This window comes from Apium graveolens, chromosome 10 (assembly GCF_009905375.1).
Source record: "Apium graveolens cultivar Ventura chromosome 10, ASM990537v1, whole genome shotgun sequence".
Classification (NCBI taxonomy): Eukaryota; Viridiplantae; Streptophyta; class Magnoliopsida; order Apiales; family Apiaceae; genus Apium; species Apium graveolens.
Window position 1 is genome coordinate 11,568,874 of NC_133656.1, and position 18,619 is coordinate 11,587,492.

Here is an 18,619-nt window from a genome sequence, read left to right on the forward strand (position 1 = left end):
TAGCACTTATGGCTAAATTAGATAAAACAGAGGTCAGTTCATCAAGTAATCAGGTAATCACCACTAATCTATCACATTTATCTAAAGTTGAGTGTAATGATGCCATAAATTACATGTCTACTGAATTATATCATTTACGTGTTACGCTCAAGTCTCTCACTAAAGAAAACACTAATCTTAAAGAGAACAATCTGTTTTTAAGTAAAAGAAATATTGTGTTAGAAACTCAATTTGTTGAGTTTGAAAAACTGAAAATAGAGTGCAAGATTGCCAAAGATGAATTGACTGAATCCCTAAAGAAAGAGGAGATTTTAAGAAAGCAGCTTGAACAAGAACAAGAAGTAATTAAAGCATGGAAATCATCTAGAGATGTCCATGCTCAAATTACTAAAGTTCAAAGTATAGAATCTTTTTGTGATGCAGCCTGGAAAAAAACAAAGAGAAGCTTGATTCCAATCTAATTGAAGGACTTTCAACGGGTGTTGATTCGACGGATGATGAAAATTATCCATCGAATAATCAAAAGGATTATCCGTCGAAAGACAATGAGCCACATCTGCTGAGTGTATGTAAACCAGTTAGAAAAGCCAAGCTAGCTAAATTAAATGAAAAATATGGATCAGTTTTTAAGAACTTTGTTCGAGGAGATACAAGTCAAGTGAAACGGAACAAGAGAGTTAATATAGGGCATCTGTCCATTAAGCAATTAAATGATAGATTGGAGAAAATTAAGTGAGAACGGAGTCTAAAAAGAAAAACAATAGAAATGGAAAAGTAGGAATTAACAAACATAACAACTACACACCTGATAAATATTTACCAAGAAAAATCTATGTTAAGTGTGGTAGTGTTAATCATCTGTCTGTTAATTATAAACTTGTTATGCCCACTTCCATGTCTACACCTTCTTCATTTCCCAGTATGCCTACAATGCCTATAATGTTATGCATGAACATAATTTGATGCACAGTATGCTAATATGCCATTTGCATAAAATCCTTACTATGCTGTATTTAGTATGCCACAAATGCCATTTATCATGCCATACTGGAATACCATGTTTTCTCAAAATATGTCTTTCCATGTTAATCAACCTTTGCATGATAATTCTGAAATGATGAATGGTTTAAGGGTTCTAATCAATTGACTAAGGATAAAATTCAAGTACCTAAGTCAAATGAGGACAAACCTAAGAAACCTAAGAAAAAGGATAACAAAATAGGACCCAGGGAAACTTGGGTACCAAAATCAACTTGATTTGATTTTGTTGTGTGCAGGGAAACAAAAAGAATCTTTGGTATTTGGATAGTGGGTGCTCAAGACATATGGCTGGAGATTCTACCCTGCTCACTGAGTTCAAGGAAAGAGCTGGCCAAAATATTACTTTTGGAGATGACAACAAGGGTTATATTGTGGAATATGGCTTTATTTCAAAGGATAATGTCATCATTGAAGAGGTTGCCCAAGTGGATGGACTTAAGCATAATTTGTTGAGTATCAGCCAGCTTTATGACAAGGGCAACTCAGTAACATTTAATTCTGAAGCTTGTGTTGTGACTAAGAAGAAGGGAAACAAAGTGGTTCTCATTGGAGTGAGAAAAGGAAATATGTACTTAGCTTACTTTAACTCATCTAATGAAGAATCTGTCACTTGTTTATTTAGCAAGGCAAGTCAAGATGAAAGTTGGTTGTGGCATAAGAAGCTATCCCACCTTAACTTCAAGACTATGAATGAGCTAGTCAGGAAAGACTTGGTGAGAGGTATTCCTCAAGTGGAATTCTCGAAGGATGGACTGTGTGATGCATATCAGAAAGGAAAGAAAATTAAAGCATCATTCAGAAAGAAGCTTGATTCAACAATTGAAGAACCTCTACAACTATTGCATATGGATTTGTTTGGACCAGTCAATGTGTTGTCAACCTCAAGGAAAAGATACTGCCTAGTAATTGTGGATGATTTCTCAAAGTTGTCTTGGACATATTTTCTAAAATCCAATGATGAAGCTAGTGAAATCATCATCAATCACATACGGCAAGGCAACAATCATCCTGACTTCAAAGTAAGAAGAATCAGGAGTGGCAGTGGAACTGAGTTCAAAAATTCTGTGATGAGATCATTTTGTGAAGAGAATGGGATCATGCATGAATTCTCAGCAGTAAGAACCCCACAAAAAAATGGTTTGGTGGAAAAGAATCAAAGTTACCAACATATTTTTCAGCTGAAGCTGTAAATACTGCATGCTACACTCAGAATATTTCTTTGGTCAATCAAGCAAAATGCATGACACCATACCAATTGTTCAAGAACAGGAAGCCAACACTAAAATTTCTTCATGTTTTTGGCTGTAAATACTATATCTTAAGGAATCAAACTGATCAGCATGGGAAGTTTGATGCCAACGCAGACGAAGGCATTTTTGTTGGAAAAGCATATAGAGTCTACAATCTCAGAACCAACATTGTTATGGAATTTGTAGATGTCGTGTTTAATGATAAAAAGATTGAAGGACTGCAATATGGAGATTTCCATGAAAGCCTCAAATTTGATAATGTTGAGATGATTTGTGATGATAGTGATGATGATAGTGATCAAGAAGAAAGACCCAAGGACAATGCAGAAAAGTCTACAATAAATGCAGCACATAATTCAACATCCGTTGAGAGACAAAGTGCATCATCCGTTGGGAGACAATCTGCATCATCCGTCAAAATACAGAACTCAACATCCGCTGAACCTTCAATAGAACTAGAGGACCAATATAGATCACAATTAGAAAGAACCCCATCTACAAGTGAAAGATCAACAAACTCAGAGGTAGCTTCTTCTAATCAAAACTCTGTCACACGTCAAGACAACAATGAGGCCTCTTCATTTAGAGCTAATCTACCTCAGCAGTGAAAATGGACTAGAGATCAGCCATTTGAACTGATCATTGGTGATGCATCTTCAAGAGTGCAAACAAGGAAAGCAAACAAAGTGCATCATCCGTTGGGAGACAATCTGCATCATCCGTCAAAATACAGAACTCAACATCCGCTGAACCTTCAATAGAACTAGAGGACCAATATAGATCACAATTAGAAAGAACCCCATCTACAAGTGAAAGATCAACAAAATCAGAGGTAGCTTCTTCTAATCAAAACTCTGTCACACGTCAAGACAACAATGAGGCCTCTTCATTTAGAGCTAATCTACCTCAGCAGTGAAAATGGACTAGAGATCAGCCATTTGAACTGATCATTGGTGATGCATCTTCAAGAGTGCAAACAAGGAAAGCAACTCAAGATGAATGTCTATATAGCTTTCTATCTCTAGAAGAGCCTAAAAAGGTAGATGAAGCTCTATAGGATCTTGATTGGGTTTTAGCAATGCAGGAAGAGCTAAACCAATTTGAAAGGAATAAAGTTTGGAAGCTGGTAGCCAAACCTAAAGGAAAGAATTCTATTGATACTAAGTGGGTATTAATAAACAAGATGGATGAAAATGGTATAGTTGGCAGGAACAAAGCTAGATTGGTTGCTATGGGCTACTGTCAACAAGAAGGAATTGATTTTGATGAAACCTTTGCTCCTGTTTCCAGACTTGAAGCCATCAGAATCTTCTTAGCCTATGCAGCCCATTCCAATTTCAAAGTCTATCAAATGGATGTCAAAAGTGCCTTTCTAAATGGAGATTTGGAGGAGGAATTCTATGTCAGTCAGCCTCCTGGTTTTGATGACCCAAATTTTCCAGATATGTCTACTATCTTTTAAAAGCACTTTATGGATTGAAACAAGAACCTAGAGCCTGGTATGACACTTTATCAAAGTTTTTCTTAGAAAACCACTTCACTAGAGGTACTGTTGACAAAATCTTATTCTTTATAAATTTTAATGGCTCTAGTATACTTGTTCAAATTTATGTAGATGATATTATATTTGGCTCTACAGATGAAAAACTTTACAAAAAGTTTGCCAAATTGATGCAAAGTAAGTATGAAATGAGTATGATGGGAGAACTAACTTACTTTCTTGGTTTACAAGTTAAGCAAGTTAGTGATGGAATATTCATTAGTCAAACCAAATATATTTATGAACTTTTGAAGAAGTTTGATCTAATGGATTGCACATCTGCAAAAACTCCCATGGTCACTGAAACTAAACTTGAATTAAACACAACTGAAAAGTTTGTGGATATTTCAAGCTATAGAGACATAGTTGGCTCACTTTTATATTTAACAAGTAGTAGGCCTGATATAATGTTTTCTACTTGTCTCTGTGCTAGATTTCACGCTGATCCTAGAGAATCTCACTTAATAGCTATAAAGAGAATTTTCAGATATCTCAAAGAAACACCAAAACTTGGTATTTGGTATCATAGAGATTCTGGTTTTGATCTAACTGGTTATTCAGATGCAGATTATGCAGGTTGTAAAATTGATAGAAAAAGTACAACATGAACCTGTCAATTTCTAGGAAACAAGCTAGTATCCTGGTTCAGTAAGAAGCAAAATTCAGTTTCTACTTCTACAGCTAAAGCTAAATATATTGCTGCTGGGAGTTGTTGTGCACATACTTTATGGATGAAAAATCAACTTTTAGACTATGGTCTTCAAGTGAATAAGATTCCTATTTTTTGTGATAACTCAAGTGTTATTGCCATCACTGAGAATCCTGTACAATATTCAAGGACCAAGCACATTGACATCAAGTACCACTTCATTAGAGAGCATGTTATGAATGGTACTATAGAACTTCATTTTGTTCCAAGTGAGAAACAACTTGCAGACATTTTTACCAAACCACTAGATGAATCCACCTTCACTAGGTTGGTAAGTGAGTTAGGTATGCTTAATTACTTATAATTTATTTTGATGTCTAAGAAAATTGAACTATATCCAGAATAATATTTGATATTTCTTGCAAGTAATGTAAATTTTGGCTAAGTCAAAATTTATATCTCGACAGATATCCGTTGAAAATGAACATCTGTTGAACATTATTATGCGTAGAAAGTATCAATTATTACTCTAGGTAATTTTGAGCATCATCCGTCGAATTTACTTATAGCCTGTATGTAAATTTCAACGGATTTAGACAGTTTTTCTTATTTTTAAACGGCTATTTTGGGTTAATTTGATTAATCACTTTATTTTACTTTTTACTTTTTGACAATTTATTTATGAGAAAGTATAAAAGCTAATTACATTTCTATTCTTTTTTTTATCTTTCTCAAAGAAATTTCTCTAACTTCTTCTTCCCAAAAGCAAAAACTCTCTCTGCAACTAATCTCAATCACTAAAATGGCACCCGTAGTTAAAATCATGTCCCAACTGGGTTTTTTTAAAAAGAACAACTTTGTGGCTTTGATAAACAAGCAAATTCTAGCATCTGAATACTATCACAAGATGATGGACTTCATACTAAACTGCAAATTGAGCTATGCCATGCTTGAGTCCCCAACCATTTACTATGACGTTGTCGAGGAAATTTGGACAACAACTGTGTTCAACTCAAAGGACAAGACTATTACCTTCACTCTCAAAGGTAATGAACAATGTGTTAACTGTGATACAACTGAAAAGTGTTTTAAATTGCCTGAAAATAACACACTTGCTCCACACACAGACACTGATGTGAGTAACATGCTAATTTCTATGGGTTATGCTCTTGATGCCACTAAATTAGGTGATGTTAGGAGACTAGGTCTTAGAAAAGAATGAATTTTTCTGTGTGATTCATTTATCAAGGTGTTTTCTTGAAAAATAAATAATTTTGATGTTGTATAGTACTCACTTGTTAATATGCTTTACATGCTTCTTAGTGATAAGTATTTCAATTTTAGCACTTCTGCCATTTATGAGATAGAGAGTAAATTGCGGGATATTAAGAAGAGGTCTAAGAATATCTATTATGCTAGATTTTTAATGATGCTAGCTAATTTTGTTTCTGAGAATCTCACCATTGAGAACCCAACAAACAAGTTAGCTTGTTGGGATATTATGGTAGAATTATCGCTAACTTCAACAGGGAAAATCATCACAAGGACATTGCTCTTGTGTACATGCCAATCATGGAACAGCCTCAGGTAAGTGAGGTAAATGTTTCTGTCAATACTACATCTCAACCACCTGCTTCTTTGAAAACAACTGTGGTAATGACATCTGTGACAATGACCAAACAGATGTCTACCCTAGCCACAAAACAAAAAAAATTCTAAATCCAAATCAAAGAAAGCCCCCTCTAGTGTCTCTCAAAAGAAACTAGTTGAAAAATCCACTAAAAACCAAGAGGGGTGTGTGAAGGGAAGGGAGATTGGTGAGGGACAGGGTGAACATCAAAGAAGCCCTAAGAATAAGGTTGGAGAGGTGAGTGAATCCTAGCCTAGCCACACTGCAGTTTCCCAACAAACTACAGTGCTTAATAAGAATATTAGCTCATTGCTAGTTGCATCCTCCCAAAAGGATGTAACTCTTGAACAAAGCTCTCATCCAAGAGCAGAGGCCAAAAGGGTAAGGGACACAAGCTCACCCCAAACTTATGCTAGAAAGAAGAAATTCAAAACCATTGGGGATACACAGGGTGCACACAGTGTGCCTACTATAGTCAAAGACTCAGTAATTGCACCTTCTCAAAGTCAGGTTGATGTGGCTCCAATAAATGTGAGGTCACAACCATGATCTTTAATAATAGAAGCACCTATCACACCAAACTCACCCATACATTCTCTGGATGTTGATATGATTCATACATCAATTCCAGATTCTTCATGTATAACTCTCATGGAGGAGCAAAAAATCCAAGCAAGTGAGCATCATCTTTTAGATGATTTGTTGGCTCACTTGCCATTTCTTTTGAGTCTACTAAAACATCTGTGCAAAATCTCAAATTAATCACCACAGATCCTACAGTAGTCTCTACTTTAAACTCTTTCATTTCCACTATTTCAACGGATATTGTTCATCCGTTGATAAGTGATTGTATCTCGACGGATGTGCTTAACAGCAGTCATCCGTTGAAACTCTCAACTACTATTTCAATGGATGTTCCTCATCCATTGAATATCACTGCACCACTTCAAAATTCAACAAATGTTACAAGTGCAGATGATCTAGTAGTTTTACAATCTCTCTTAGGACTGAGGGAAGGGAGTGAATTGAGTGAGAGGCTGAGTTGCTCTCAGGCAAAAGGAGAGGAAATGAGTGAAAATCTGCTAGCTATTTCTTCCAGCTTGGAAAAAGCGAGTGAGTAGAGTCCCACCTTAGTAGGTGAAGGTGAGGGTGTGAGGGTGGGAAGCCAAGGGGAGCCCTTGATGCAAAAATAGAGAGAAAATGAGAGAAAAGCAGGTATAGAAGAATGGAAAGATCCGATTGCAAGTGAGTTAATGGATGTCAATGAGGCTGAAAAGAAATAGCTATTTCAGCAAGAATATCAAGTTGTCTTAGATTTCGTTTCTTATGAAGCTGAGGCATTTACTCACCCTGTTTCAGCTTATCAAGTTTTAGCTGAACAGGATAATGTGGCTGCTAAAAGAATGCTCAATTTGGTGCACACTACTGCCTCTATGCAAAGGGCCAAAGACGCCGTCATAGCCATGCCACCCATAGCTAGTGATGATGTTGATTATCAAACTAGTGGTTCTGAGGATATTTTTGGGGATGAAGATGATGATGAAGAAGAGTTCATAGATATAGGGGGAGAAGCATGCCCTAGCTCAAGATCAAACATGCCATCTTGGGTGTTTTCCAAAACATGTGATGAGCACCATTTCACATCCACTCTGTCTCACATCAATCTACAAACTCAGACAGCTCTTCAAACTACTACAAATTCCAACACCAAGAGACTTCTACAAGCACACTTAAACTCTCTCCAACTACATCAAATTCAATCTCTCAGACAAAATCTGGATGTCACTGATCTGAAGATAAAAATTGATCAAGTCAAGAAGGATGTATTTGAGAGACTAGATGCTAAGTTTCACAACACAACCATGCTTGACATCAACAGACAACTAAGGAAAAATTCTGATCTAGCCAGCAAGGTGGACTCCTTGGATATAAGACCCAAAACTCTAGAAACCTCAGTTACTCAAATCCATCTACATCAAGCCCAACAAACTCAGCTACTTCAAAAACTGGTGGCTGCACAAACTTCTTCCTCCACTCAACTTGATGCTAACAAAAAGGGGGAGAAAGACTCAATTGTTCCAGTTAGTCAAGGGGAGTCAACAAGTGAGGGGGAGCAAGTGCTCCACATACAAGTTAGCAAGGTGATTGTTCCAGCAATTGCTTTTACTAAGCCACCAGCCTTGGAAAGCATTGATCTAATCAATCTAGCAGCAGCTAAGTTGAAGTCAAATGAAAAATTTAAACAACTTGATGTTGCAGCAGTTGAGAAAGACCTAGATTCAAAGTAGAAGAAGCTTGATGAAAACATCAAGAAGAAATTTGGTCCAATTGAGAAGCAAGAAAAGGTATTTTCTCACTTCTGCAAATTAAGACAAATTTTAGCTAATGAAATGAGCCTAGTGAACATGGAAAGGGGTCAACCCTCATCAATCAAGTCTCTAAAGGCCAGTGTGATTTTTCAACCAAAGAGGAATTATCCAAAGAATTCAGAAAAAATCCACCGGACCTATCTTATGAAACATCTAGGCCAGATGAAAAGAAGCTGCTTGCAAGGTCTATTGCCTTATCCAAAGATCCCAGAGATACAGTGTCAACGAACAGAATTGCTAAGATTTCCAGGAATGGTAAACTAATCTGTGTGGTGGCTGGGCATCCACAGTTTGCAGAAGCTAAGAAAGAAGAAAAGGTGAGGCTTAAACAATAACAAAAGCAAGCTGCTTTAGAAGCCAAGAACCTGGCCAAAAAGCCTGCAACCACAGAAGTTACATTGCCTGCTATAACAACTGGAAATATGGATGAAGGAAAGAAAGAAGAACCAAAGCAGATAAAGAGAAAGTTTAGATACAAGAATCATGCAAAGAGGAAGATAGATTTTGATGAAGACAAGGAAGATTTCATGCCAGCCCAATCTACAACCACAAGCCAATTAGTCACACCCATTGTGAAGGAGGCTGAATTCAAGGTTGATCCCAACATCAACTTTCATGGTGACCCTGTTGTTCCTAAGGATGAACCCATATATTGGGATAGCTTGCCCCTTCATAATCTAAACCTTCCAATCTTTACCAAGCAAAGAAAGACAAAGGAAAGAATAGTCAAAACAGTCAAGCCTACCAAACTTCAATCCAAATCTTTGGTCAAACCCAAGCCTGCTGTCAAGAAAGGAGATCAACTCTACATCTGTGACATCAAGGAATTCTCTGTCATAAATTTCTATCTGGATGAGCTGGAAGAAGTTAGAACTATTGATGCTCACAAGCATCTTCCAGAGATATTAGTCTTCAAGTATAAGGCTGGGAAAGAAATAGCATGGCCACTTCACATAATTCTCAATGAAGGCTATTCAACCTTGGTGGTTGTCTTCTCCTAAATCAAGAAAAACTTTGGATTTAATAAAGTTGCCAATAAAATGGTGCTAAACAAGATTGAGGAGATAAGAAATAGCTGGAGAGGGCCAAATGCACTCCCAAGGGTATTGACAATTCCTTTTACTGGAAATAGAGTGTATTTGAGACCATTACGGATTATGGAGTTTAAAGATGAGAAAAACATCAGAAGATTCTTCAGATTAGAAGATCAGCTAAAGACTGTAAGCAATGAGACTCTGAGAGAGATGCAACAAAAGCTTGATCAGACAAATGAGGATGAATAAGAATTTTATAGGCAAATCCAAAATCAAATTGAGTAAAACAGTGTGAAGCTGGAAAAGAAGACAAGGAAATCAAGGAAATGGTTTAAATTTGCTCAGTCTAGAGGAGCATCCTGAAAATGAACTATAAGACTCTCTACAAATCTTTCTTTGTGAGAATTTTCAATAAACTGTAGCACTTGTACATTTTATCTACTTTATTTCATTCTTTATTCATAGAGTGTTTTGTTATCATCAAGTTTCTCTTAATTTATGGCTACAATTTCAGTAGACATAAATTGGGGGAGATTGTTAGGAATATATTGTGTACTTGATGATAAATTGAACAAAACACTTAGTAGATTTTAATCAAGTGCATTTGTAGCTTTCAACGGATGATCATTTACAACATCCGTTGAAAGAGTAGCTTATGTAACAATAAATTTAGTAGCATATTCCTGCATATCTAAATGGCTTAATGTAACAGATGTTGTAGAATGTATGTTAACTACTAGATTGATATGCAAGATAGGTTGGTTAATTGTAAATATTAGGTGCCTTGTAATCTTGTGTAAATGAAACGGAGTTAACTGCCAAGAAAACAGTTTTAACGGATGTTTCATAAAGCTTTCAATGGATGATCAACTAAAGCTTCAACGGATGATTTACATAGTCTCAATGGATGATCAACCAAAGTTTCAATGGATGATCAGCCATAGTTTCAACAGATGATTCAATAAAATTTCAAAGGATGTTCAAATTTAAAAGAGCAGTTGATAGTGACTTGACAATCACATGCGTTGGATGTGTGCAAATGGAATGTGGTAGCCTATTTGCAGGGTTTAGAGAAAAAGAAGCATTTCCATTCAATGCTAAACATATGATACTCAAAGATGCTGGAAAGAGAAGTGTAGAAGCATGAAGTTAGACTAGATACAGCTTGTCTTATTATCTTGTCTTTTTATCATGTAACTTGGTGATATATAAACCAAGTATAGCAAGTTGAATAATATCCATGTTAGTAAGTATTTTACTAGAGAAATAGATAAGGAAAAATCTGAAAAGAATTTCTCCGTTCTTGTATTTTAACTTGTAAGCAGCTGTGAACAATTTTTTTACACAAAGTTCTTAACTTAATATATATCTCTGGTGAAAAAGTTCAATCCACCAGAAAGGTTTTAAAATACTTGTGATTTGATTTCTCTACTACTTTCATTTCGAACCATTGCTAAATCAAACACAGTTATATATTTATAGTAGAACTGTTCTTAAAATTAAAAAGAAGCCAAAATTACATTCAACCCCCCATTCTGTAATTCTTGTTTAGATTGTTTGGGAATAACTAGAACCCTAATTTTGAAATTCGGAGATTAAACCCACTTTTGAGCATGTTATTGAACTTCAAATGACTATTATGACATAACAAAATGATCAAAATTAAATTATCTACAACATGTAATCATCAAATCATTAAAACAACATCAAAATCAAAAATTGATAATCAAATCCAAAATAATTCGAAATTAAATAAAATTATAGAAAAATACCGTATGATTCTGCAAGTATATGGCTTATAGAATCTAATAGTACTCTGCAAGTCCTTTATTTTGGTTAGTTGAACTCCAAAATCCGATATCGATAACACCTTCAAACTTTGGTTTGATTCTCAAGAACTATTATGAATATACTGATTTTCTCTGAAAATTATATATTTTACCGTTTGCAAATGTTTATCTGTACAAAATAAAATACGGCAAGGGCTATTTATATTTACGGAATATTGGTACCCCGTTGGATCATATCGGACATAAAATATAACACTTAATTAATAAAATAGATCCAATTTGGTACAGGTTTTAGGATCATTATCAAAACTAAGCTTTTTGTAAATATAGACATGGTCTCAGCGCTTTGTTACATGAATTACGAGAAGATAATATAATTTTTTAACAAAAAGATCCTGTTTCTCGAAAATATGGGTTTTATCGATTTACCGAAATGAATATTGTATCGAAAATTTTGCGCCGGGACCCGCACAGGGAAAACCTTACTCTGGATTGAAAAAGTCAAAATGTGCAAAATTCTCGGAATATTGCAATTGGGTTAGAAAGGAGTTTTCCCGAGACTTCCGGGCTGTAAAAACGTAAAAACGATTGAAGTCGGTTGGTTCCAGATTGTACAAAATAGTTTATAATTACTCAAAAAATAATTTATTAAATCCATTAATCATTGATAAAATAATATAACAACATAAAAATTAATAGAAAAATATAAAAATTATCTATATTTTATTTTGGACATATAAAAATTAAAATACTCAAATTTTATCACATTTAAGCATTTAAACACAGATACCACTTAACAGATAATTCACCAAAAATTCATAGAATCATCACAGAATAATTATTTATTAATAAAAATAATTACACTATATATCTCGGATATTACAATGTGTACCTTGAGTAGTCATCCACCATCACAAGTGCATATTTCCTCCTTGAAATTGATAAGACATTAACTGATCTAAATAAGTCCATGTGCATAAGTTGCAAATGTGCACTTATCGAATTCACAGTTTTAGTCTTATGACTTGACTTCTTCATTTTTTCTTTTTGACAAGCCTCACAAACTTCATTTTGAGCAAACTCCAGATTTGGCGTGTCCCTCACTAGCTTTTTTTCACCAGGGTGTTGATTTCCTTGTAATTCATGTGAGAGAGCTTTTCGTGCCAAACTTGCTTTGCTCTACAGATGCCTTGGTGTAGAAGCAAAAATTTCCTTCCTTATTTGCTGAGTGTAAATCTGCAACAAATAGGCTTCCCTTTCTTGCTACTTTCAGAGCAATTGCACTAGTCTTTTTTCTAATAATTGAGCATTCTACTTCGTCAAATGAAACATTTAATCCTCTATCTGTGAATTGACTAACACTTAGGAGATTAACTTCTAAACCAGCTACCAGTGCTACATCTTCAATGACAACATTTCCAGAAATTTACTTGCCATATCCCATTGTCACTACAAGAAACAGGGCAAAAGCCATCACCCTTTTAATAGCAGTTCGAAAAGCCACTGATGTTAAAAGTACTTTTAACATCGGTCAAGTTTTAAACGATTTTAAAGCCTTTTTAGACATTGGTTTGTAATGTAACCGTTGTCTAATATTTATTAAAAAAATGGGTACATCAGTTTACATAGCAACCATTGACTTATCTCTATTTATTAAAAAATTAAAAATGCGGCTATTACATAGATACTCTTCCCCCACTTATTACAACAAAATTCAGTTTCCCCTCCACAAAATTCTAATTTTCCCCTCCCTTGTCCCAATTCTTCCCCCCTTTCCCCCCATTCATCACCCTCAACCACTCTCACTCTCTCTTTCTTTCACTCTCAACTCTCTCTCTCTCTCACACACACTCACTCTCCACTCTTTCTCACCATATCTCTTCGTCACTGTCTCTCCCTTCCTCTTCAAACTTAAACCCTAATTTCACTACACAAATTAATCTAATAAAACCTAATTACTATCTCAATTACTGTGAGCAAAATTGTTTTAACCCATCTTCATAATCTAGGTTTGATTTCGATTAACCCATCTTTAATTACCACTTGTTCATATCTAGTTTGATTTTTTATTTTGAACTCTTCTTTTTTCCTCATATCTTGATGTTCTTGACTTAGGGAGTTCGTTTTGTTATTAAGGTATATTTTTCAATATTTTTTGTATTGCATGTGCAATTTTAGAGTTTTTCAATTTTAGTGTTTAATTTTCTTTTTTAACTCTTTTTTCCTCAGATCTTGAAGTTCTTGATTTAAGGAGTTTGTTTATGTTATTAAGGTATATTTTTCAATATTTTTTGTTTTGCATGTACAATTTTAGAGTTTTTTGTATTTTTAGTGTTTAATTTTTTTTTACTTTCTCTGTGCAAACATGTTTTAAATTTACATGATTTTGATTATGTTTATGTTGTTGAAATTTACAATTAAATTATTTTGAGTTTGCAGCAACACATTGTTTTAACTTTTGGACTTCGCTTAGATTCAGAGCATTTTAAGATTTATTTTGCGCTTTGGAGGTTAGTGTGTTTCTCCGCATTAGATGTAATTATATAAACCTTAGACATTGTATGCGTACGTGTTTAATCGAAAAAAGTTTAGGCAGTGGTAGACATTGTACGTGTACGTGTTAAACCTTAGACATTGTCCATGTAGTTATTAGTGTGCATACATCTATATTTTTTTGTTAAACCTTAGACATGATATGTGTTTAATTTTAAAAAGCTTTAGACAATGGTAGAATAAATTTTAAAATTAAATATGAAAGACGAATAATATGAATTGAGTATAGTTGCTCTGTTGTTCATATTTGTTTCTTGCATCTGTATTTTAATTTGTATTTCTTGTGTATGTTTGAATGATAATCAGGTAGGCTGCTTGGTCATACCTATTTTAGAACCTATAGATAAGTCATGGATTTTGAAAGATAGGGATTCGTTAGAGTATGAAATAGGGGTTAGAAATTTCTTGATCTTTGCAGAAGAAAATGCGGATGATTTTAAGAAAATTCCTTGTCCATGTGGACGGTGTGGTAATTTTAAAAAATTCTCTATAAAAATAATCAGGGGTCATTTGTACGAGAATGGTTTTAGTCTAGGGTACACTGAATGGATTTGGCACGGGGAAAAATGTTTTGAAACTAGGTCTTCTGCTGGTAGTACATACCTTCCAGCCCCTGAGTCGGCCAATTTGTTTGCCACACAAACAAAAAAAGTTTGTGAGGCATCATATGATATGGGTGATTATGATGAAGAGGCGCGTGAGTTCAAGAGGTTTGTGGCTGACACCGAACAACCTCTATTTGAGGGTAATGACTGTACTAAGTTAGAATCGATGTTGAAATTGCACAACAGGAAATTGAGGTTTGGTATTAGCGCTGCCGCCTTCACCGAGCTACTGTCTTCTGTTGGCTCTTTCCTTCCAACTGGTCATGTTTTTCCGGTTAATGCATATGAATCCAAAAAGAACCTATCCGATCTAGGACTTGACTATATAAAGTTTCGTGCATGTCCGAATGATTACATACTATATAGAGGTATATATAGTGAGTCTTCTAAGTGCCCCAAGTGTAATTTATCTCGATGGAAATTGGGGAAGGATGGCAGAGTTAGGACTAATATTTCAGCCAAAGTTTTATGGTATTTTCCCATTATTCCCAGATTTAAGCTATTGTTCAAATCTACTTCTACTGCTGAAATGATGACTTGGCATTCGCACCACCGCATTCAAGATGGCCTGATGCGCCATCCAGCTGACTCTCCTTCTTGGAGGAATGTCGATCACAGGTGGCCTAGATTCGGTAGTGAATCCATAAATTTTCGCTTAACTTTGTCAGCCGATGGTATAAATCCATATAATAATGGACTGACCAATAGGTATACCTGCTGCCCAGTGGTATTAGTAACTTATAATCTTCCTCCATGGCTATGCATGAAGAGGAAGTTTTTATTCCCAGATTTAAGCTATTGTTTAAATCTACTTCTATTGCTGAAATGATGACTTGGCATTCGGACCACCGCATTCAAGATGGCCCGATGCGCCATCCAGCTGACTCTCCTTCTTGGAGGAATGTCGATCACAGGTGGCCTAGCTTCGGTAGTGAATCCATAAATTTTCGCTTAACTTTGTCAGCCGATGGTATAAATCCATATAATAATGGACTGACCAATAGGTATACCTGCTGGCCAGTGGTATTAGTAACTTATAATCTTCCTCCATGGCTATGCATGAAGAGGAAGTTTAGGATGTTAACATTATTGGTTTATGGTCCCCATGAGCCGGGAAATAATATAGACGTATATCTACAACCAATGATCAATAACCTGAAAAAGCTTTGGGAAGAAGGGGAACTAGATCTTTTCGACGTGCATATTAAATCTTATTTCACTTTAAGAGCAATGCTTTTGTGGATGATAAATGACTTTCCCGCATATGGGAATCTGTCTGGCTGCATTAATAAGGGGTATATGGCATGTCCAGTATACTGCAAAGATACTATAGCTAAGTACTTGACTCATAGTAGGAAAATTTGCTACCAAGGTCATCATAAATACTTGCCGTGACATCATCCATATAGGAGGCAGGAGGCAACTTTTAATGGAGAAAAAGAGAATGGACACGCATGTCAACCCCTTTTTCGGAGAAGAAGTATTAGCGGAGCAACAACAATTTAATTTTACTTTTGGAAAAGAAGTAAAGAGTTCAAAAAAGGTGGAATGTGTATAGAAAAAGAAGTCAATTTTTTTCGAGTTAGATTACTGGAAGTTTCACCATGTGTGCTATTGTCTCGATGTTATGCACATTGAGAAAAACGTGTGTGATAATCTGATTGGTACTCTACTAAATATGAGGTTTAAATCCAAACACAGTGAGGCATAATGTCATGTTATGATGGAGATGGGTGTTAGGGCTGATTTAGCTCCACATGTAGGCGAAAAGAAAACATACTTGCCCCCTGCCTCTTATACTTTATCAAAGGCTGAAAAAAGAAAGTATTGTCATCATTCTTACACATGAAACTTCTGTTTGGACATGCATCAAATATCAGAAATTGCGTGTCGATGCCTAATTTGAAGATTTACGGGCTCAAGTCCCATGACTGCCACATCCTCCTCTAACAGTTGCTCCCTGTTGCCATTCGTTCGGTTCTCCCAAAGAATTTTAGAATCAACATAATTAGACTGTGTTTCTTTTTCAACTCATTGTGCAACAAAGTTATAGATGTATCAAAACGAGATAAACTGCAGTCAGATGTAATAGTGACCTTGTGTGAGCTGGAAAATATCTTCCCTCCCATATTTTTCAATGTAATGATATAACTAACATTCCACTTGGTTAGAGAGTTACGTTTATGTGGACCGGTTTTCTATAGATGGAGGTTTTCATTTGAGTGGTTTAATAAAGTGTTAAAGGGTTATATAAGAAGCCATTATTTTTATGAAGGTTGTATGGCGGAAAGCTATATAAAAGAAGAATTAGTTGAATTCTGCTCAGAGTTTGTTGGACAGAGTGGCACTACAGGCCTTCCAAAGAAAAAAAGCAAGCTTTCAGGCCCATTATTTGCTGCAAAAGTGAAATCAGTTGAAGAAACAGAGCTAGACGAAGCACATCTAACAGTCCTTTTAAATAACTCTGAAGTTTATTCCTATATTTTGTAAGTCCATCGAGCTATTACTTGTACTACATTTTATTTAATATTTGCATTGCCTTAATATACACAAGGAACATCTTGAAAGACTTTATCAAGGAAAAAGAAAAAGTGTTCAGTGGATGATGGCTGAACACAATCGACTACTTGCTGACTAGTTTGAAGAAAAAGTAAGTTTAGTCATTGTATTTTTTGGTATTTTTATCATGGTACTGCCCTTGTCAATAATGTCATTTTTTCGGGGAATATGTGCAGGTTAATAATGAAATGATGGAAATTTTGAAGGTGTTTCTGAAATGATAAGATGGTTGGCGGTAAAACCATCATATTCTGTTTTCACATACGAAGGGTATGTAGCTGACGGGGTCCGGTACTTCACAAAGGAGCGAGATGATTCGAGAGTTTTCCAGAATAGTGGCGTGTCTTTAGTGGCCAAGACGGTCCAAGTCTCAAGTGCCAAGGATTTGAATCCGGTGGAAAGCGATATGACATTTTCTGGAATCATCTTACATATTTGGGAGTTAGATTATCATGAATTCAGAGCACATTTGTTATTGTGTAAGTGGGAAGAGAATGAAAAAGGAATTGAGGTAGATGATCTAGGATCCACACTTGTGGACTTAGTCAAGAAGGCCACAAGAAGGATAAATATGTGTCTGTCGACCAAATAAAGCAAGTTTTTTATATAGAAAATCCGGTTGATGCTAGATGGTCTGTTGTATTAACCTCTATGACATGAGACTATCATGATGTATATAACGAAGATGATTTAGGAGACACGATCTTAGAAAATCCCCCATTCTGTTCGACAATACCTACATATGATGCCGATGCCGTTGAGCATAGTTTTAGTCATTGTAGAAAGAACGTAAAGGGAATTTGGCTTAAAAAGTCAGCCAAATAATGTAGCTCTTTATATATGTTATGTGAAATATTTCAGTTTGTTGTTTTTATAATATTGTATTTTTTAATTTATAATCAGCGCTTCTTATTTGCCTTTATCATGTAAATATATGAACTGCTATATGTGTTACCTGCATTTTGTTCCGATATGAGCCAGATGCACAGAAATGGAAATGCTGAGCAGTGTTGTTATGGTTGTTTAGTATGTACAGTAGTGTGTAGTATGTATCAGTAGACTTTTGGGTTGTATTTATAGACTAGATCTGCTGACTAGTGAGTAGGTTTGTTGTACCTTTTTGCTTTTACTTCCGAAGCGTTTTAACGCTTGTACTACCTAAAACTTTTGATCTATATATATCAGTACCTTTTCCTTTCTAGCATTGTCATTTACATTACTGCACCTATTTTACTTTACTTTATTTATTGTACCAGTTATACCCCTGTGATACCATATACCCTATATTCTGTAAAGAATCATGCAATTTACTTAGTTCAACTGATACAACTGTTTTCAAAAAGAGATATTTCTATTTTACAAAACTTTTCTTTTATGCAAAGGATTTGATTTAAAGGCTAAATAAGTTGTTTGATTCTTTACAGAAAATGCCTCCCAGAAGAAATACCCGCACCAACACCCAGAATGAAGAAACCAACAACAACAATAACAACCAAGATGATACCAACCAGAATGCAAACCCAGGACCCATAGACCCAGCAATAGCCCAGATTCTTCAAATCTTGGCTCAACAAACAGTTCACCTGACACAACAACAAC

At 35.4% G+C, this 18,619-nt stretch overlaps 1 protein-coding gene across 1 annotated transcript; it reads left to right on the plus strand.

The window, feature by feature from the left end:
* Positions 1-12,910: 12,910 nt before the first annotated feature.
* LOC141690408 (uncharacterized) lies at positions 12,911-15,856 on the plus strand. Its single transcript, XM_074495213.1, has 4 exons — positions 12,911-12,914; positions 13,533-13,575; positions 14,360-15,135; positions 15,231-15,856. Exons 1-4 carry the CDS (start codon positions 12,911-12,913, stop codon positions 15,854-15,856), a joined length of 1,449 nt encoding a protein of 482 aa, XP_074351314.1.
* Positions 15,857-18,619: the final 2,763 nt, after the last annotated feature.

Excerpts from the sequence above, each read along its gene's own strand:
- LOC141690408 (XM_074495213.1), top strand. Across the intron at positions 13,576-14,359 it reads AGTTTGTTTATGTTATTAAG|GGGTCATTTGTACGAGAATG; the intron begins GTATATTTTTCA and ends AAAAATAATCAG. Across the intron at positions 15,136-15,230 it reads CTTAACTTTGTCAGCCGATG|AGGAAGTTTTTATTCCCAGA; the intron begins GTATAAATCCAT and ends CTATGCATGAAG.